The 16,804-nt window shown below is 39.9% G+C and overlaps 2 protein-coding genes and 1 long non-coding RNA gene across 9 annotated transcripts in view; 1 reads left to right on the forward strand and 2 right to left on the reverse strand.

Annotated features, from left to right (window-relative positions):
* cacnb2a (calcium channel, voltage-dependent, beta 2a) overlaps positions 1 to 4,634 on the reverse strand; it is a 57,454-nt gene extending 52,820 nt beyond the window's left edge. Inside the window, exons 1-2 of one of the 3 annotated variants that reach the window (XM_067485790.1) lie at positions 4,129 to 4,634; positions 1,843 to 1,935 (exon numbers count right to left, since the gene is read on the reverse strand). In XM_067485790.1, coding sequence (XP_067341891.1) covers positions 1,843 to 1,935; positions 4,129 to 4,158 — 123 coding nt within the window. In that variant the 5' untranslated portion in view covers positions 4,159 to 4,634. Of the gene's footprint in view, positions 1 to 1,842; positions 1,936 to 3,865; positions 3,890 to 4,128 lie in introns of those variants that run through there. The other 2 variants (XM_067485796.1, XM_067485791.1) reach the window with 2 other exon arrangements.
* LOC137104517 (uncharacterized) lies at positions 3,978 to 7,549 on the forward strand. Its single transcript, XR_010911710.1, has 3 exons — positions 3,978 to 4,022; positions 6,396 to 6,561; positions 7,137 to 7,549. It is a non-coding gene; the product is annotated as an uncharacterized lncRNA (long non-coding RNA).
* Positions 7,550 to 7,670: 121 nt separating this feature from the next.
* Positions 7,671 to 16,122, reverse strand: LOC137104510 (zinc transporter ZIP12-like). 5 transcript variants are annotated; one of them, XM_067485798.1, is made up of 13 exons: positions 15,739 to 16,120; positions 14,661 to 14,947; positions 13,818 to 14,132; positions 13,524 to 13,731; positions 12,725 to 12,888; positions 12,422 to 12,593; positions 11,832 to 12,004; positions 11,588 to 11,743; positions 11,323 to 11,403; positions 9,869 to 9,941; positions 9,581 to 9,739; positions 9,285 to 9,472; positions 7,714 to 8,579 (listed from the first exon to the last, which is right to left on the reverse strand). In XM_067485798.1, the coding sequence occupies exons 2-13, from the start codon at positions 14,901 to 14,903 to the stop codon at positions 8,451 to 8,453; spliced, it is 2,061 nt and encodes a 686-aa protein (XP_067341899.1). In that variant the 5' UTR covers positions 14,904 to 14,947; positions 15,739 to 16,120; the 3' UTR covers positions 7,714 to 8,450. The 5 variants fall into 5 exon arrangements, with proteins under 5 accessions (XP_067341900.1, XP_067341899.1, XP_067341903.1 ...); XM_067485799.1 differs by having other exon boundaries at positions 7,671 to 8,579; positions 14,661 to 16,122; XM_067485801.1 differs by lacking the exon at positions 11,588 to 11,743 and having other exon boundaries at positions 7,716 to 8,579; positions 15,739 to 16,115.
* Between the last annotated feature and the right edge of the window lie 682 nt (positions 16,123 to 16,804).

Raw genomic sequence — 16,804 nt, forward strand, 5'->3', positions numbered from 1 at the left:
CCACAGCAGAACTACCTCAACATGAATAAATACAAACTTTGTACCTGAAGAACTTAATTAGTTCTGCGCATGTTCCTTTTCAATGGAGTGCTGAGCTCCACTCCAGCACTGACCTCGCTACTCCCACGGCTAAGCGGTCCAGACCTCCACCCTTCCCAGCCTCCTCCACATTCTCCCCTGGGCAACAAGCCACGACCGCAGGAAACATCTTACGTATTTTTTCTGTCAACGTACGCTCTGTCTGCCCTCTGTTCTCTCTATCTGTTGGAGTATGAGTAATTTCAGGAGCTGTTTATATGCAGTTACTGGAAAGTCATGTTCATGATGCTCAGAGCCGCAGTGGATCGATTACACAGTGACCCTGACTGATATGTTCTGACGACGCCTACAGGAGTGAAAGAACTAAAAGACACAAAAGCAGGAGGCAGAACGAGAGAAAATATACAAAAGATCAATTCATTTAAAGCAGTAGCAGTTCGATTGTTGACGACAGTGAAGCGAGAAATAATAAAATACATTGAAACAAGATTTAAAACAAAATGACAATAACAGTGAGACAATCACACACACAGACAGGCTGGTGTCCTACTTTCCCTGCATAAGGTGAGTTTATTGACGTAAATACTACAGCCTCACTCTTCTGCTAAAAGTTAAAACTGTCCCATGACAATATGATTGGGCACGAGCAATCAGCAAGAAAATAAGGTCAGAATGAAACTGCTGTTATGACTTTTGAGAAATAGTATTTACAGTGTGATCCAAACAGAAGATGAGTTACTGGAAGGGCTGCTATTTCTGGGGCCCTCTAGTGGCAAATATTTAAAAGAGGATATTTCTGCTCAGCATGCAAGAGCTTTACTGAGCCTGAAACGCATTACATTCCTCTTCTGCCTCTCACTTGAATTGCCTCGCGTTTCTGTAGGATGTGGTGTTACATTGCAAATATACAGTAGACAAGGTCTCTCAGACTTACTGAGTTTATTTGTGATGACTCCAACTGAAGGGGAACTCCTCATTTGGGGACAGGACTGTGGGAATGGGCATGAGCTCCCATGGGTGCCGGTAAAGATCAGGGAATTTCTCAGCAAGCGGCTCCTTTTGAGCTCATTCAGAAGTTCTCTGTGCCCTTGAGACGAAGCAGACAGCAGACAAGGAGGTGCTGGTTTGCTCTGGTCTCCTTAAGCTTCCCTTCACTCTGCCGCTGCGTTGCCAAACACAAGAGTTGTGTGCCTCCTCCAAAAAAGGCAGAAACATTTAGGCAGGGCTGCGCATCCTTAACCCGACCCATTCTGTCCCTTTGCAAGTCTGCTCTACAAAGTCCAGACACGCTGACAGTGTACCTCACATGGTCTGTTTTTTAACAGGCCACTGAGTCACTGTGCAGTGACAAAGTGGCCCTAAGATGCAACTCAGAAGAAAGGCCTCCACTTAACTATATAGTGTACCCAGAAGTGTTTACAGTGAGCTTTTACTGCAATGCAAATCTCATCCTTAATGGATGATGATGACTGAGGCTGGGCTCTTACGCCAGTTTGCACTGTTAGGCATTTATACACACTCAGACAAACACACACATACACACAGTCAACTTTGTGTTATTTCACGTAGAAAAGTGTTACATTTCTACATGAAATAACTGCAGCCAGGAAGTTAATTAATTATGCCAACTCGTCCCTTGTTAAGGTACAAAGGTATGAGCCACAGAACATGATATTTGCATTTACAAGGTATTTTTAAAAAAAGAAAAAGAAAATGAGAACAGAAAGGCAGAGTGACAAGGAATAAAGGTCAATGGATTTTCCCTAAAGTTTGAGCCTTTATTAAAAGTGAAATGTTGCTTACCTGGCGAACAAGGCTGTTGGTTGTGGTGTCAGAGGAGGTGCTGCCATCCGAACCTTTGAAACGACCTTTTCTTCGAGCTCCTTTGCCTTGAGGCTTCAGGAGCAAAAAAAGCAAAAGTGAGAGGAAATTTGGTTTTGATTTGGTTATTTGGTCTTATCTAGAATTATCACCTTTCTGACAGTTTCAACCTAAAAACTGACAAATTATAGAATTCATTGCAGAGCCACTGTAGTGGATTGCAACAAATTTGCCAATTACTCGTTTGATTTATAATTAATATACAAAAAATATGAAAAACTTTAGAACTGCTACAGTGAACTGAAATTAATCGGTTAGTTGATCTTTAGATTTTATGTTTAAAATGATCATAACCTTGCTAGATAGCTCGGTGAGGTTGTTTTTGTTTTACATCTTCCATGTAATCAACATTACCAGCAACTGGTTTCCTTGCCAGCTGTTGTCAAAAAAAACCCTACATTGATGGACAGGACATCCTACAGCCTAATAATAAACTGTGTGATGACCTGGTGTAATTTATCACCTTGCTTCAGGGAAGCACAGGTGTAATCCAGGACATAATAAGAAAGGCTTGAAAATTTTAATCAGGAGCGCAGTAAAACTCTGCTTTTCATCCATCAATTGCTAATCTATTTATCATGTGGAGGGTCCGGGAGGGGCTGGCTTTTATGCGAACTGACATAAGTGATTCTTTAAAGTTGACATCAAGAAGCCTGTTTGCTAGCCAGGCAGGAGAAGATAAATGCTAAAAATATGAAGCCAATGATGACAGATAGTTCCTACAGCACGGGCTTGGAGAAACAATACTGATGCCCGTTAGGCGGGTAAGGTATGAGAAGTGCAGAAAAGTCCGTTTTGAATGGCAAATTCTATTTTATTTACGATCATATAAAACTGCAGGTCTTCACATTTGAAAAGCTGTAAACACAGAACATGAAAAGAAGAACCAGCAAAAGCCTCCAAAAAGGAAACCAATTACTTCATTGTTAGTTCATTTAGTTAAGTAATACTTTCATTGATTTGTTGAAGTGCAATACTATGACAGGTGTCGAAAAATTATGTGCATGGTCTCTAAAATGCAACCTGATATGATGAGGGGCCTGAAAAGTAATGTGGCTCAAGTGTGCATACCGCATGTGTTGCTAGTAGCAACTGAGAAAACATAAATTCATTTCAAATCTGCTTTTTCGTCCAACCTGTTCCCCCAGGACATGTTAATCATGCCTATAAAAAGAGAGAAAGATACTACTCTGAATGCTTTCTGTGGAGCCGGTCTGAACGGTTTGCCCTGAACAGGATGACAAATAAGAAAAAACTAAGTTGAAAAGATGTATGTTACTGCATGAGAAAGACGACCGGCATAGCCCACTTTATGTTACTCCTATTTTACCAGAGGTTGGAAAGATTTTTTTTGATAGACTTAACAATGGTGAAGAGAAACAACTGCGCATCCAATTAAGTACTATAATTAAGCACTATTTTATTTTAGTTAATAATTTACTTCATACTTCCACATCTGACTACAGCTTGAAATAGGTTATTGTACACTGCATTTATGAGACAGCTACTGCTTATTATAGGTTTTCTGAGGATTTCTTAAGATAGTTATAGAGATAGTTTGTGCATTTTAATAGTTTTAAAAACAACCACTAAGGTAACTATGTACACTTACATGAGCATTATGCTAAAGTTTACAATATTCCAACGTTACTGAAATATTTACGTTGTTTTCCCCTTCATAAGTGATCTACACTACAGATGATTTTATACTTTTTAAAACTACTACATTTAGTCTACGTGGCAGGTAACGTTACGGTAAATTTGTACATTATGTTATTTGTTTTATTCAAAAAACATGATCAGTTACTGAATATCTGAATGTTGTACATTACAAATGTCTAATGATCACGTTCGCAGTTTGATCTGGAAATGTAGGACAAGTCCTGATAAATTTGACTTTGGCTAAAACATTTACAAAGTTTGCTGACATTTCTAAAAGACTCACCTCTCTCATTGACAAAAGTTCAACAGCGAAACTACATACGATAACTGAGAGTTTCCCACCTCAGTCAGTCGTTACAAATTCTACATTTGAAATCTATTACGTAATCACAACTCCCCTTCCAGCTGGGAGCCGCCGACAGCCACCAGGAAGTGGACAGGTGAGTTCAAGTTCACCTGGTTCTTCTTTAGCACGCTAACCTTCCGAGCTATGTCAGCCAGTGAAATGAAGACTATCAAATTATCGATGAACTCAAACGGACTTACATGTACCATCGGATGTTCCAGTGAGTCCATGTGTTTGTCCAAAGGTGTGTCCGCTCCTGTTTGTGGAGTGTCAATGACGTCAGATTCTCAAATAAACCTTTCGGCTTGAAGAGCTGTATCGTAGAAGAAAGCTAAAGCGCATCTTTACGCATTCAGTTGAGGAGGGAAGGGAACTGGACGCTGCTGCTGCTGCTCCTCGGCTGGGACCGCCAGTCTTGGAAGTTTCAGACAGGATCAATAAGAGAGGGGGCTTCTGCGGAAGCAGATTTCCTCCAGTTCAGATCATGATGATGATGGTGATTTGAATTCTTGGATATTATAGCCTTCAGCATGACAGAGCCTCAGCCTCCTCATCGGTGCCCTCCTACCCACACTGGCTGAGAGCTCTCCTGCACCGTGCGCCCTCATCCAACGCCAACACTTCTGCCTTCTCTCAGCACAGAAAAATAATAAGCTTACCAGCATAAATCCTCAGGGGGAAAAAGCGTGGTTTAAACTGAAGAAATTGGCTCAGTTCTGTCACCCAATTCGAGAAATTGTTACAAACTGGTAATCTTACTGTAAACACATTTTCTCTTGGATGTTTTAAGAAAGTGGGCATCAATCAATAAAGTAGCATAAAGCTCAGCGCCAGGCTAAGTAGGTATAGTTGTTGCCAAGTGAACCATGTGACCATCTGACACTGGAGTCATGGCTGTTTCACTAGAAACGTCATACTGAGTGAAAAGCTTACAAAACAGCTCAACACTCAGCATTTTCTTTAGGCAACACCATCCATTTTTTTCTTTAACATAACACAACATAACCATGTAATGTACAGGGGAAACATTTTGTAGTTGAAACACTTACATCTGTCAGTGTTTGTTTTTAAACCTATCGGTGAAATGTCTCTGCTTAATGTTCTACATCAGATGACACAGACGTGCAGACCAAGAAAACTTGGTATGGGACAAAATCCTGTAGTTTGTCTGCTATGTTTGCTATAGTTTCATGTTTCGTGTTGCATCAGTGACGCACAGATTAACTCCAGGACACGTTCATCTCACTGCTGATTGTGGTTACATGTGTAGGTTTCCACTATTCTCAACCCCACTATAAGGGGCGAGGAAGCTGGGAACATTTCAGCCATAGAGGGCAGTAAAACCCCACCATTCAGCACTGTGTCAAGTTATTAATTAAAACTGACAGCCAGTTGTCGGGTAAGAAACGTCTAATGCTGAAACTATAAAGCAAAAATTGAGATATGAATGGTGTCTACAGTACATGTACTGTAGGCCTGATTGGGATGAGCAGCCAGGAAACTTTACTGATGTCTCTTAGTCAGGCAGGGAATGAAAAGTTCTGAGAAGTTCATGTTCATCTGAAGGGCAACATGGGACAGTCAGACACAGGATAGGAGATGTCAAGGGTTCTTTTTAATTTAATGCAGCAATCTAGAGAAATTACTCACTAATAGCCATTTTCAAATCAACGTACTCATCACAAAACCAACTGACAAAAACTGCTCAGTTTGGCCAAAAAAGTTTTTTTTTTGTTTTTTTTACACAAAAGGAATTTTGTTGGGCAAATCACATGTGTGGACACAATATGCCAACAAAACTCTAGAATTATTGGTACAGTACAAAAATAAATAATTCAGACTTTATTGTAATAGTTGCTGATATTATTTCTGTTGAGCAGCTAACTTGCCGGACTAATTGTTGAGTTCTAGGTTTAGGTGAGACATTTGCTGGAACTGTATTTTCCCTCTAACAGTTTGCATCCTCAGGTGAGTGTATTGTATGTGAGGGTAACTTAGTGAGATAGTTAGATTTTTTTTTACAGCTGTGACGTACAGACCTACAGTTGACACTCCGCAGTTGGATTGAGTAGAATAAGATCATTCACGCCATAAGCTGCTGCTGAAGTGAAAAAACACCTGCCTCAAGACGTTTTTTACCTCAGGCAGCCCTGAAGTTTTGTTGTTCGTTGTTGCCCTCTACTGGTTTAATTTACATTTGTATTTTAAAGAGGCACTTTAAAGATCATCAGAACTTAAGATTGCTGCTTTGCAAAGGTTGTTTATTTATATAGCATTTTATATTTCAAGCAACAAGTTCTGTGATTGTTAATATAACTAAAATGTCCCAATATAAGTGACCATAATATGATCCTGTGTGCTTATGTTTGGCAACGATAGCAGGAGCAAATGAATATGTTAAGTCATATCCTTTCAAATCAAAGCAAAAGCACTTTTATGTTTCCTGTTTTGTGTCCTTATCATTTAGCTTTTACCATAATTGATGTGAGCTCTGCTGCCCTGACAACCCTGGAGCTGAACTATCCTTCTGACAGGTCTCTGTAGAGTCAATGAGTAGACTCTGTGTTAACACCAACATGCCCCAGATAAAGAGCCCTTCCTTCCTTCATCCTGGCAGCAGCTGCGTTGAAAAGGTGCACACATGCCAAGAAAATGCCTCTTTAGTCCAATTGAGCAAACATACACACAGACCAGCAGGCCCAAAGATTTCCTGGAAATGCCAAGGGGGGTTGGCATTTCCAAAATAACAATTGCTAGAGTAGGAGAAAATGCAATGGACTTCCTGCTATTGTTTCCACATTACTCGGGAAGTCAGAGTAAATGGTGTCAGCTTTTTCTGACATGATAGTCAAATAATCTCATGACACAGTCAATATAACTGACTTTGCACTTTGATAGGGGGCTTAGAATGGCAAATTACCATAAGCACCATGGAAAATGTGCAATGAAACTAATCCCCACTCACAATTAAGCCGAATGCTTGACAGCTGTTTGCTGGCATTTTACAGAATGTGTTTATGCACTGAGCACTAGAATGTAATCACAGCAAGCTGATTAACAAGAGGGGAAAAAAATCCTCTCACAAACCCACTCATTCTCACAATATCACAAATCCAGTTTACGTACGAATAAGTTGATTAACTGTGTTTCTTTTGTTTTTTTGTACTGATATATTCACCATTCTCTCTTCTTTCTCCACCTCCTGCAGGCCCACTCCGGTTCGGTAAAGAGCGTGTGTGCTGTGTGGGACGGATCGCTCCAGAGTTTTACAGTCTTTTACACCAAGCATTAGTCATCCAGGTTGGTGGATGCAGAGAACAAGTGGCTCAGGTGGGTGGAAGTGCCCTCATATTGGATCACAGAGGCCTCAAAAACAAAGAACAATGCCTCTGAGATAAGAAGCTGAAAAAGAGCATTGGTTCTGAAAACAGGGCTTAAAAAAAATAAATGTATTTAAGTCTAACATGGAGGTATTAGTTCTTTTTTCCATTTAAGCTATTAAGATATATTTATGTTTTTTATATAAACATAATTCTCTGCAAAGGAAATGTAATTTTCTAACAAAAAAAGTTTCCTGGAAAGCCTTGTCTGGGACTGCACATAGGTTTTTACTAGGAAGTTAAATTCCATGAAATAAAAGGGCATGTTGACTTGGAAAGATGTGGGAATTTAGCAGTCAGCGAAAAAGTAATTACTGTAAATACCAATTAAACAATAACAAAATAACTTTATTATGCACATTTAGAACTTTTTAAGAACTTGATACAATGTTCTTTACAAAGACATACAGTACTAAAACCAAGAAATACCACATATAGGAACTAGAACTTCCACGTATTTCATTGAAAGCTTATCTTTTAAATGTTTAGAATTTGTACCAAAGTTTGTTTTTATCAAGTTGCTTGGAATATATTTAAAAGTTACATGTAAATGACAGTTCTGTACACAAAAGCATCAAGATATAAAATAAAACATTGTAGAAATCAACAGTTCCCCCACATTACCCTAACTACTGACAATCATGATAAAACCACTGCAAAAAAAAAATAAAAAAAAATCCTTTAAACCAAAATAAGTACATTTAAAATAATTTATAGTTTGCTGGTGAGAAATGATTTCAAGATAAAATGATTCGATTGTTGGGGGCAATATGAATATTTTACTCACCAACAGATTAGCACAATCACACCTGATACTGCCAAATTAGTTTCAAAACTACACATCTAGTCTCCACATAGATAATACCTCACCCATTATAGCTAAAATACAAAAATAAAAATTATGTATGAAAAAGGGATTCGTACAGCTATACAGTACATATTTATAATCCAGTTTTGAGACTACAAGCTCATGAAAGACTCACTCGTTGACCAGTAATAACTTGCTTAAACATCCTGCTGCACACACTTTTCTACGTGCAAAAAATGAATAAGTCAATGAACAAGTCAAAGAACAGATACTATATGTCACATACACTTGTTTGTGTGTTTGTGAAATTCTAATTATACACACATGCGTATAATTAGAATTTCAGTTCATGTTCAAAGAGAGCAAGAAGCAAAAGGCAGGCCCAACCCATCAACAGACCAAGGTTCTGCAGGAAAAACATGAGACACGGTCTGTCCGTCTTCACTCGACTCATCTCCGGAAGCTGAAAGAAGAAAGAACATAACAGTAAAATCAAAACAGTTTACCAGGAGAACAAAAATTGGCATTAGTCTATGCTTTACTTACTGAAAACAAATCATATGAACTGGGAAAAAAACAATGATATGGGTGATGTGTTTTGCAGAAAGTTGATTTTGAACCAAAGTATGTGACAAATAAAATTGGTGACTGCAAATAATTCCACTGTTTTACATTGTTTTATTAATATAAAGTAATTGAAATTATCTGGTAGTTGTTACTAACGTTTACTCAAATCCCCAAATGCAGCCTAATAGAAAAGCCGTGAGATCATCTTCTGGGAGCCATGAGTGTGGGTGCATAACTTCATGGAAATCAATTAAGTAGTTAAGATGCAAACAATGGAATTTAGAGTTTAATTATAATATAGAATAAAATTTTTTGAAACAACTTTACTTTTGGCACATTATTTAATAAGGAGTTTTTGCTGGGGTACACTGTATTTTCAACCATGGATTAAAATCATAATCATAATCAAAACCATAAGGGAAACTGTCTTCCAGTGTAAAGGTGCATCCCATTGATGTGTTTTTTTTTTTTTTGTAGTTTTTAAATAAGGATGAATATCTGACACCAAAAAAATAAACATATTGTGAACCGTAGCCTTTTTTCTTTTCATGAGTTTTGTTGAAAGTAAGAATAACAATGGACTTTAATAGGGCTACATTACCATTTCTACCAGTGACAAATAGAGGAAAATCCCAGCAGTTACAGCGAAGATCCACTTCTGTACCTCTATGTCAGAGGAAACAAACAGTCCAGTATAAAGCCCCATGAACGCTGTCAGGGCGCTCAGAAAGTTCATTAGCACAGCAGTCTTCACTGAGAGTCCGGAGCTGAGCAGCACTGCAAAGTCTCCTTTGAGACAAAAAAAAAAACCAAAAAACGATAAGTCAGTCAGTGTTTCCTGGCCTCAGCCAAAAAGCAACAAGTGTGACCCCAAAGTAATCAGTGTGACTTCCTCACCCATCTCATGCGGGATCTCGTGGCACAGCATAGCTACGGTCGTCGCCATGCCAGTCTCAGCTGAAGAGGAGAAGGCCACGCCGACAACCAGGCCATCCGCAAAGTTATGAAGGCTGTCTCCCACGATTATCATCACAGCCAGAAGAGGAACCCCTTGTCCTGGGAAGACAAAGCGAGTCTGTGTTGTTAAAACTAGTCCCCAGACCGTGACAATGGCTTTGCTAGAGCCAGGCGACTAATTACAACGTGCATCACATTCATCTCAAAGCTCACATTGAAGGAGCTTACTCTCATGTGAAGGGCTCCGTGTGGGTATATGTTCAGGAGACATTTCCGTACACTCCAGGTCGTCCACTGGTCCCTGCAGAATAGATAACTATAATTTACAGCACAAAAGTTTGAAGAAGATATGTTTTGAGCATGAAGTGCATTCTGAAATATTTAATAATTCATATGCTGTTCGATTCCTTTACTTCCTCCTACACAACTATAATTTTCTGTTATATAAGAGCAGTGCTGGAAAATTGGTTAAAGTGAATATTAGTCAAAATGTCAAATTGTTTATGCTATATAGTTTTTTTAATTAATTTTTTGGTAACAATGAAGGATAGGAGCATGATCAGAAGTGGGTCAAAATGCTGACAGTACTGTAAACAGTGCCACAACCAGTAGAGCAGTAGTGTGGGAGTGAGGCATAACTTGAATGAATGAAGATATGTGGAAGATATGCTGAAGATATGCTGACATTAATAACAACACAGTGCTACAGCAAAAAGTTCAGTCAGTGCATGAATTTAACCTCAGCTGCTTCTTCCTTACTTGGGAGAGTAATAACCTTTGTTACACAAGTGAAATTAAAACCTTGAACTTAAAACTAGGAGCAAAAAACTGAGACATTTCTGATGCCGACGTAAATGGCTTTGTGGATGCATGCAGTAATGGCTTATTTATTTATTTTTTGTACAGTAGGAACAACTCCAACGGCAGGACACCGTGCTGCGTGCAGCCACGCAGCCTTCATTTGTTGGCAATCGACTCATGAACAGAGATGTAAACCCTGTCCAAGATTTCTTCAGGGCTTTAGCTGTAACCCTGTGCTTCTCATTTACCACACTGAGTATTTTGCTTTGTGTGTTTGGAGTCATCGTAGCGGGATTCCCATTTCTATGGAGAGTGGCCACAGAACAAAATCATCTCCATTTATAGTCAGTTTGTAGAACTGCGGATTGATAAGGTTATGAACTCTCTGAGAAAACTTTGAAGCATATAATAATTTGTGTTGTTAGGTAAAACAGTTTTAACAGCAAACGGTTTTTGTGGTTGATGAGGATCTGAGCAGCTTTAAAGATTCTTTTATAGCGTTCATTTGCTTTTTCTTGCCAATATAAAATAGTGTAATATAAAAAGGTTTTATATTTGTGTTTAGAACAAAAATGAACTAATGATGAACTTTGGTATATACATTTGGTCACAATAGTCAATAAATGAGCAGCTATAATATGCAAACTACCAGAAACTACCAGGGGCAGTAACATCTAAATACCATAGGTTTGAGGGTTTGTGGAAAATAGTCAACAAGCAAGCGAAGAAGTCATAATAGATTCTTAAATGTGATTGATAGGTGGTAGTACTTACAGGAACTACTCTGTGATGGGAGGAAATTGTCATAGTAAGAATGAGAACAGGTATTTCCTGCCTTAAAAAACTGACTGTACTGTGATTACAGTAGTGATTACACTCACCAGCTGTATGGTGGAGATGGACTTTCCTCTCTGTGACTGACCATTGCAGTGGAGCTCTATGGAAAGGTCACCAGAGTGACTCTGCAGACAAAAGAAAGTCATGAGACCACTGTTGCTCAACATTTAGAATCAAGATGAACTTGTTAGTTTTAGTGAAAATTCATCATCTGGTTAGGTGAAGAAAATCCGACACCGCCCTGTTCTTTACAAACAATCTTCTTCCCGTCACAAAACTGAAAAAAATCTACAGCAACACAATCCTTACATGGCCACGTGAAGGGACAAAAAAAGAGAAGATCCTTTCAATAAGGAAAAAGCTATAGATCGCAGTGAGCATCCCCAGCATCAGCCACAGGTACTTCTGTTTTTCAGAGTAGCGCTCATCGTCATGACTGTGGGTGTCGTCGTGAAGCCCAAGGACCTCCAAAGGACACGAAGAGGAAAGAAGTAGATAGTTACTCACTAAAGACCTGTACAGTATGGGGTGAGTCTTGGCCGTGGCCTTATACCTGTGGTATGAGATGCAGGAGAGCGTCTCCTGAGAGCGTTCCCACGGCCAGCCCCACAAACAGCTGCAGGATGAGGGTGTAGGTTTCCTGGCAGGAGTTGAAGAAGATCAAGCAGATCCCAAACATGGAACCCACTGTGATGAGCAGGACAGCAGCTGTGCTGTAGCCATATTCTGCAATGAGCAGAGATGTTTTCATGTTCCTTTTACCTTCTCTTCAAAATTTTATTTAGCACTTTAGAAACTGCTTCACAAAATAGGAAAAACTAATACGTTCAGCACAAAACAAGAAGCACAAGAAGTGCAGTTGAAGTAAAAATACCTGTGTGTCTGAATCTCAGGTTCAGTTTTTACTTTTTGGTGTTTTTATTCTTTTATGATACTTTTACAAGCACAGTACACTTTAACCACTTTCAGTAACTTCGTGTTATTTTTCATGAATGACTCTGTTCCTTTTTTATTATTTAACAGTTAACAATTGATGATCTAAAATGATAAGCTCCTCTTCAAAAGAGTTGCAATAATTACTGAATATTGTATTAATTCGTGACTGTTGTTTACAGAGAGAAGTGATGGGGTATAATATCTCACTCTCAAAAGCAGTGGGCAGAGATCCTCTTGTTTGTTGCTCTGCAGGCTCACAGGCATTGCCTAGCAACTGCTGAACGATGGCTGGGCAAATTTGTCTGAAGTGCTCCTTAGAAATTGGCAAATGAGGATCCAGGGCAAAAATAGCCACCAACTGATTGGCTGAAAAACATACCTGATTAGATACGAGGGAAAAGACACATTTATGGATGAGTAGGGGGCTCAACCAAGGATTATAGCACATGCATGCAGTTTTCAGTAGTTGATAAGCATTTTCTTTTCTACAAATACTTATCTCAGCTTTACCTTAGACCAGTCTCTGCTTTTTCCTACAGTTTCATGATTGCAATCGTCCACCTGATGCCCGACCTCTTTTTGGGCACGTCCTGCAATGCTCCGCTTTTTCCTAACGTGAGAGTGCTCTGCACCTTCACGTCCTACACCGAGCTGATGCAGCAACTCCTCCAAGTCTAAACAGAGAAATGACAACATAAGATCATACAGGATCCTGTACCAATACCTAAGTTAGTGTTTTGGTCAATTTGTTCATGCATGGTTTTATAAAAGACTAATGAGAACAATTGGGACAAAAATACAGCTCATATTCATCATATTCATCATTATTCATAAAATGTTAAATATATTATTTTTTGCAATGTAAACACAATATTTGGAATCTATACTGTATGTAGAAGTTGCCCCCTGCAAAGAGACCGAGCCCATAACCCACTGTAAAGCTGTGTTTTGTCATTCTTACTTTTACTTTTTTGTGTTTAGTACAGATCAAACAAAGCAAAGCTGTTATCCCCTGTTTTCAGCCTTGGTGCTAAGCTAAGCTAATCACCTGCTGGCTGCAGCTTTACATACATTTGAGAGATATGATATGAATGTAGTATGAGTCTTCTCATCCAAGAAAATCAATACTGTGAGTACATCTTAAAAATACCAAAGTTTAAAATAAAGGTAATAAAACCTGGGAAAAGTCTAGAACTCTGTTGCATGTTTTAATACGTGGTATGTGTGGTGATTGTGGTCCACACGATCAGCATAATAAAGAACATGCAAATGTTTATTGTGTACTGCATTTTACGGCAACTGTACTTACCTATAATTTGCAGATTACTCGTGCGATTTAGGGATTGAAAGATGTATTCGGTGAAAAAAGCTGGAGATGGGAGGTTCCTCCGTTTGAAACAGTGGCCCTGCAGAATATGGCTGACGATGGCTGCGGCCACTCTGGGCACAGACGACTCATCAGCACCTGGATTTTCTTTTATGGAAACATCTTCAAGTAGATGAAAGGCATCAATACACTGTGGGGTCAGAGATTACAGTATGTTATCGTGTTTTCTAAACTTGCATGTGTTACTGCCTAGTAGATTTTTGTTCAATTCTTTACTTTTGAATCAGATGGCGCTTCTTGGCTGGATGGGTCATAGTGTTGATTGATGAGCTGCAGAATACTTTCTGTTTCTCCTGGTGAAAGGACATGGCTGTCTTCAGCTGGGTGTAGATTGGTGAGAGCCAGAAGATAGAACTGATAGTTCCCAGATGAGGTAGAAGAAACAGAGGAAGGTGAGGCTGTCACACAGAGATCTTGCAAGTTAATTATGTAGTAGAGCAGAAGAGTTGAGATCTTCTGGTAGTCCTCTTCAGTGAGATAAGCCTTCCCATTTTCTTCAAGCACAGAGAGGACAATGTTTGGTGTAAGGCACTGTAAAAAGAACAGGACCAATTAAGAGGAATTTTAGGAAGTAAGCTGCATAATAGCTGCTGTGAAAGTCATGGATGAGAGTGACCTTTGAATTACTGCCCCTCCTCACCCTACACAGCTCTGCTGCTTAGAAAAATGCTAGCTTTTTGCAACTGTTTGTGCTGCTGAGTTGAATAAGAGCCCAATTACAACCCCCCTACACAAAATATACAGTAGACGTGTAGGAGAGGGGGTGAAGGACTTTTCCTTGTTAGAGGAAACAAACGATTCATTAAACAATGACAAAATATTGAATGTGGCTGTCTCAATTCGTCAGTCTCGTGTTTAAGTCGACACATTATCCCATTGTCACCCCACATGCACAAACGCAGCATGAATACTGCATACAGATGAAGCAGTGAAACCTCAACATTCACTCACATGAGGGAATGAGGTGAATACTATATAAGCCCCTAACATACTGCATGTGACAGTTCAGAATCACATGGTGACACTCTATGATAACAGAAAGACAAGTATAGACCTTACCTTCTCACAGATGTCCTGAGAGGTCCCAGTCTGCTCTGCACAGTGCACTGCTGTAAGAAGCGTGGTGATCAGAACACCAATGTGGTTCTTCTGCAGCTGAGGCTCCTCTTCTGCCCCCAGGGGCAGATTCAAGGCCCTGAGAGCCTCCTGCAGATACCCTTTCTCCTGCCCTCTCGCCTCCAGAACAGTCCCCAGCACACAAATAAGCATCAGCAAAAGGGGAGCACTGTCCCCAAAGTCCATGTTCCCACGCAAGCTGTGTGGTTCCCTCAGGCTCCCAGGACTGGCTAAGGGCGAAAGGATGATGACGGGAAAATGCAAACATGCATACTGAAGAGAAACTTGAGTCAAGGTGAATGAGAAGAGAGAAACAGAAAGCTTGTGCAAAACAAAAGACGTGTAGATGTGTTATTGCTGAGGGAGGAAGGCTCAGTGGGCACACTCCAGCTGAACCAGCCTTCAGCAGTGCCGAATGATCAGCCAAAGCCAGGGCCCCTCAGTCCACAACAAAAGGATTAGTGCAAGCAAGTGAGAGAGCATAGGGGCAGAAAGAAGGAGGCATGAAAGGGGAGACTGTGGAGAAAATAATTAGTGATGAGGAAAACTGGGGACTAGGGAAATGCTGCTGTTGAGGCAAAGCAAAAACAATCAGACCTGCTTTGAAATCTTGATGGTCAGACTGAAAATGCTGAGCACCTTACAATACACTATATAAACACTTCTTATGTTTTTGTAATGTTATAAACCTCAAGCCAGTTTCCTTAGTTCCTTATTTAGCAGCATCAGTTGTTCAGGAGGAGTGTGTGAGTACATGTAGTATGTAGACTACGAGCTCCAGAGCCTCCTCGTGCGTAAAGCGCCAGTGACTCGGAGGTTTTCTCATTCGGCTGATCCCTGAGTCATCAAAGATCAAACACACAGAGCAAAACATGCCAAGCTTTCTCGCAACACTTTCCAACATCCTCCCACACTGTGCGCCCTTGCAGGTCAAAGCGAGCGAGCCGTATGAGGACAAAACTGCTCAAAAATCCTAAAAGCTGCAGTGATACCTGAGAGAGACACGATGGAAAAAGCTTACCTGATGAACCGGGCCTACGTTCTCCCCTTCGCTTCTCTCAGCTGCACTGACTAGGTTTGTTTCCCTCCTCCGGTAGAAGAAACTGCTCCAGTGCCTACTTGGGGAGAATTCCTCGGCATAGATGCTGTTGGTAAAACCCTCTTACGAAAGAAGGACTTGAGTATGCTCCTGAGGATTAGCTGCGACAGCCTTAGAGGGCTATGGTTGACATGGAGAACACTGCCTCATTTTCAACAATGAGGTGATGAGAGTGGGGGGCAGTCGCTGGTAGGGGTGATTGAGTGTGCTGCTCACTAAAACAGCCATATTCTAAAATTCTGCCTGAAGGCTGATTTCCTGGACAACAAAGATTAGTTAGGTTATCATAGTATGTAGAAAACAATCTTTACTATTATATATTTTCACAACAAAAATGCAGAAACTGTGTTGCCATCTTCATACTAGTCAGCATCATGTATGTGCAGGGTTTGAATATGTTGCTTACCCCAGTCTAATGAGCAACTAAAAGATGTGTGAAAGGCAGCTGTACGGCTTCTGGTGAAATTGGAGACCTCATGAAATGCAACACATTGCATTTCATGAGGTATAATCAGTGATTAGAGAGATTAATCTGTTCATTCTTTAATGCTTTCATGTTATGAGACAGTTTTAGTGACATTTGACATTTGCAGTAACAACGTGGTCCTTTGCTTCAGTTCTATCCACAATATCCATTTGAATTTTTGTTGTTTATACCTGTAACAGAACATTTGCAGATGTCTTGCAGCATGCCCAGGACGACAAAACCTGCATAACTGAACTGTAAACTGCATAGTTTGCTATCAAAAGCAATAAGGCTTAACCTTCATATCTGCTCAGTATTGAGAGAAGTGGTCTTGGTCACACTGGTCCTGGTTGATCTTGTCATTTAATAAATATGGTATCATAGAATTTTCCACATAAGGAGAGAAAGACTTCAAACATCCTCATCTTGCTTTTATCCTAAGAGACCCACGACACAATCATTTAATCCACTTGTCCAGGGATTTTTTTGCGACTCTCTTGTCATCAATTAAGGTTAAACGTT

This window comes from Channa argus, chromosome 19 (assembly GCF_033026475.1).
Source record: "Channa argus isolate prfri chromosome 19, Channa argus male v1.0, whole genome shotgun sequence".
In the NCBI taxonomy this organism is placed as follows: domain Eukaryota; kingdom Metazoa; phylum Chordata; class Actinopteri; order Anabantiformes; family Channidae; genus Channa; species Channa argus.

What these genes read in the sequence shown, in the direction of transcription:
- LOC137104510 (XM_067485799.1), bottom strand. Translation starts at nt 14,903, where the DNA reads ATGGACTTTGGGGACAGTGCTCCCCTTTTGCTGATGCTTATTTGTGTG. An exon ending in ACGGAGCCCTTCACATGAGA is followed by an intron (nt 9,740 to 9,868) that starts GTAAGCTCCTTC and finishes TTGTCTTCCCAG; the next exon opens with GACAAGGGGTTCCTCTTCTG. An exon ending in ATTTGTCACTGGTAGAAATG is followed by an intron (nt 8,580 to 9,284) that starts GTAATGTAGCCC and finishes TTCTTCTTTCAG; the next exon opens with CTTCCGGAGATGAGTCGAGT.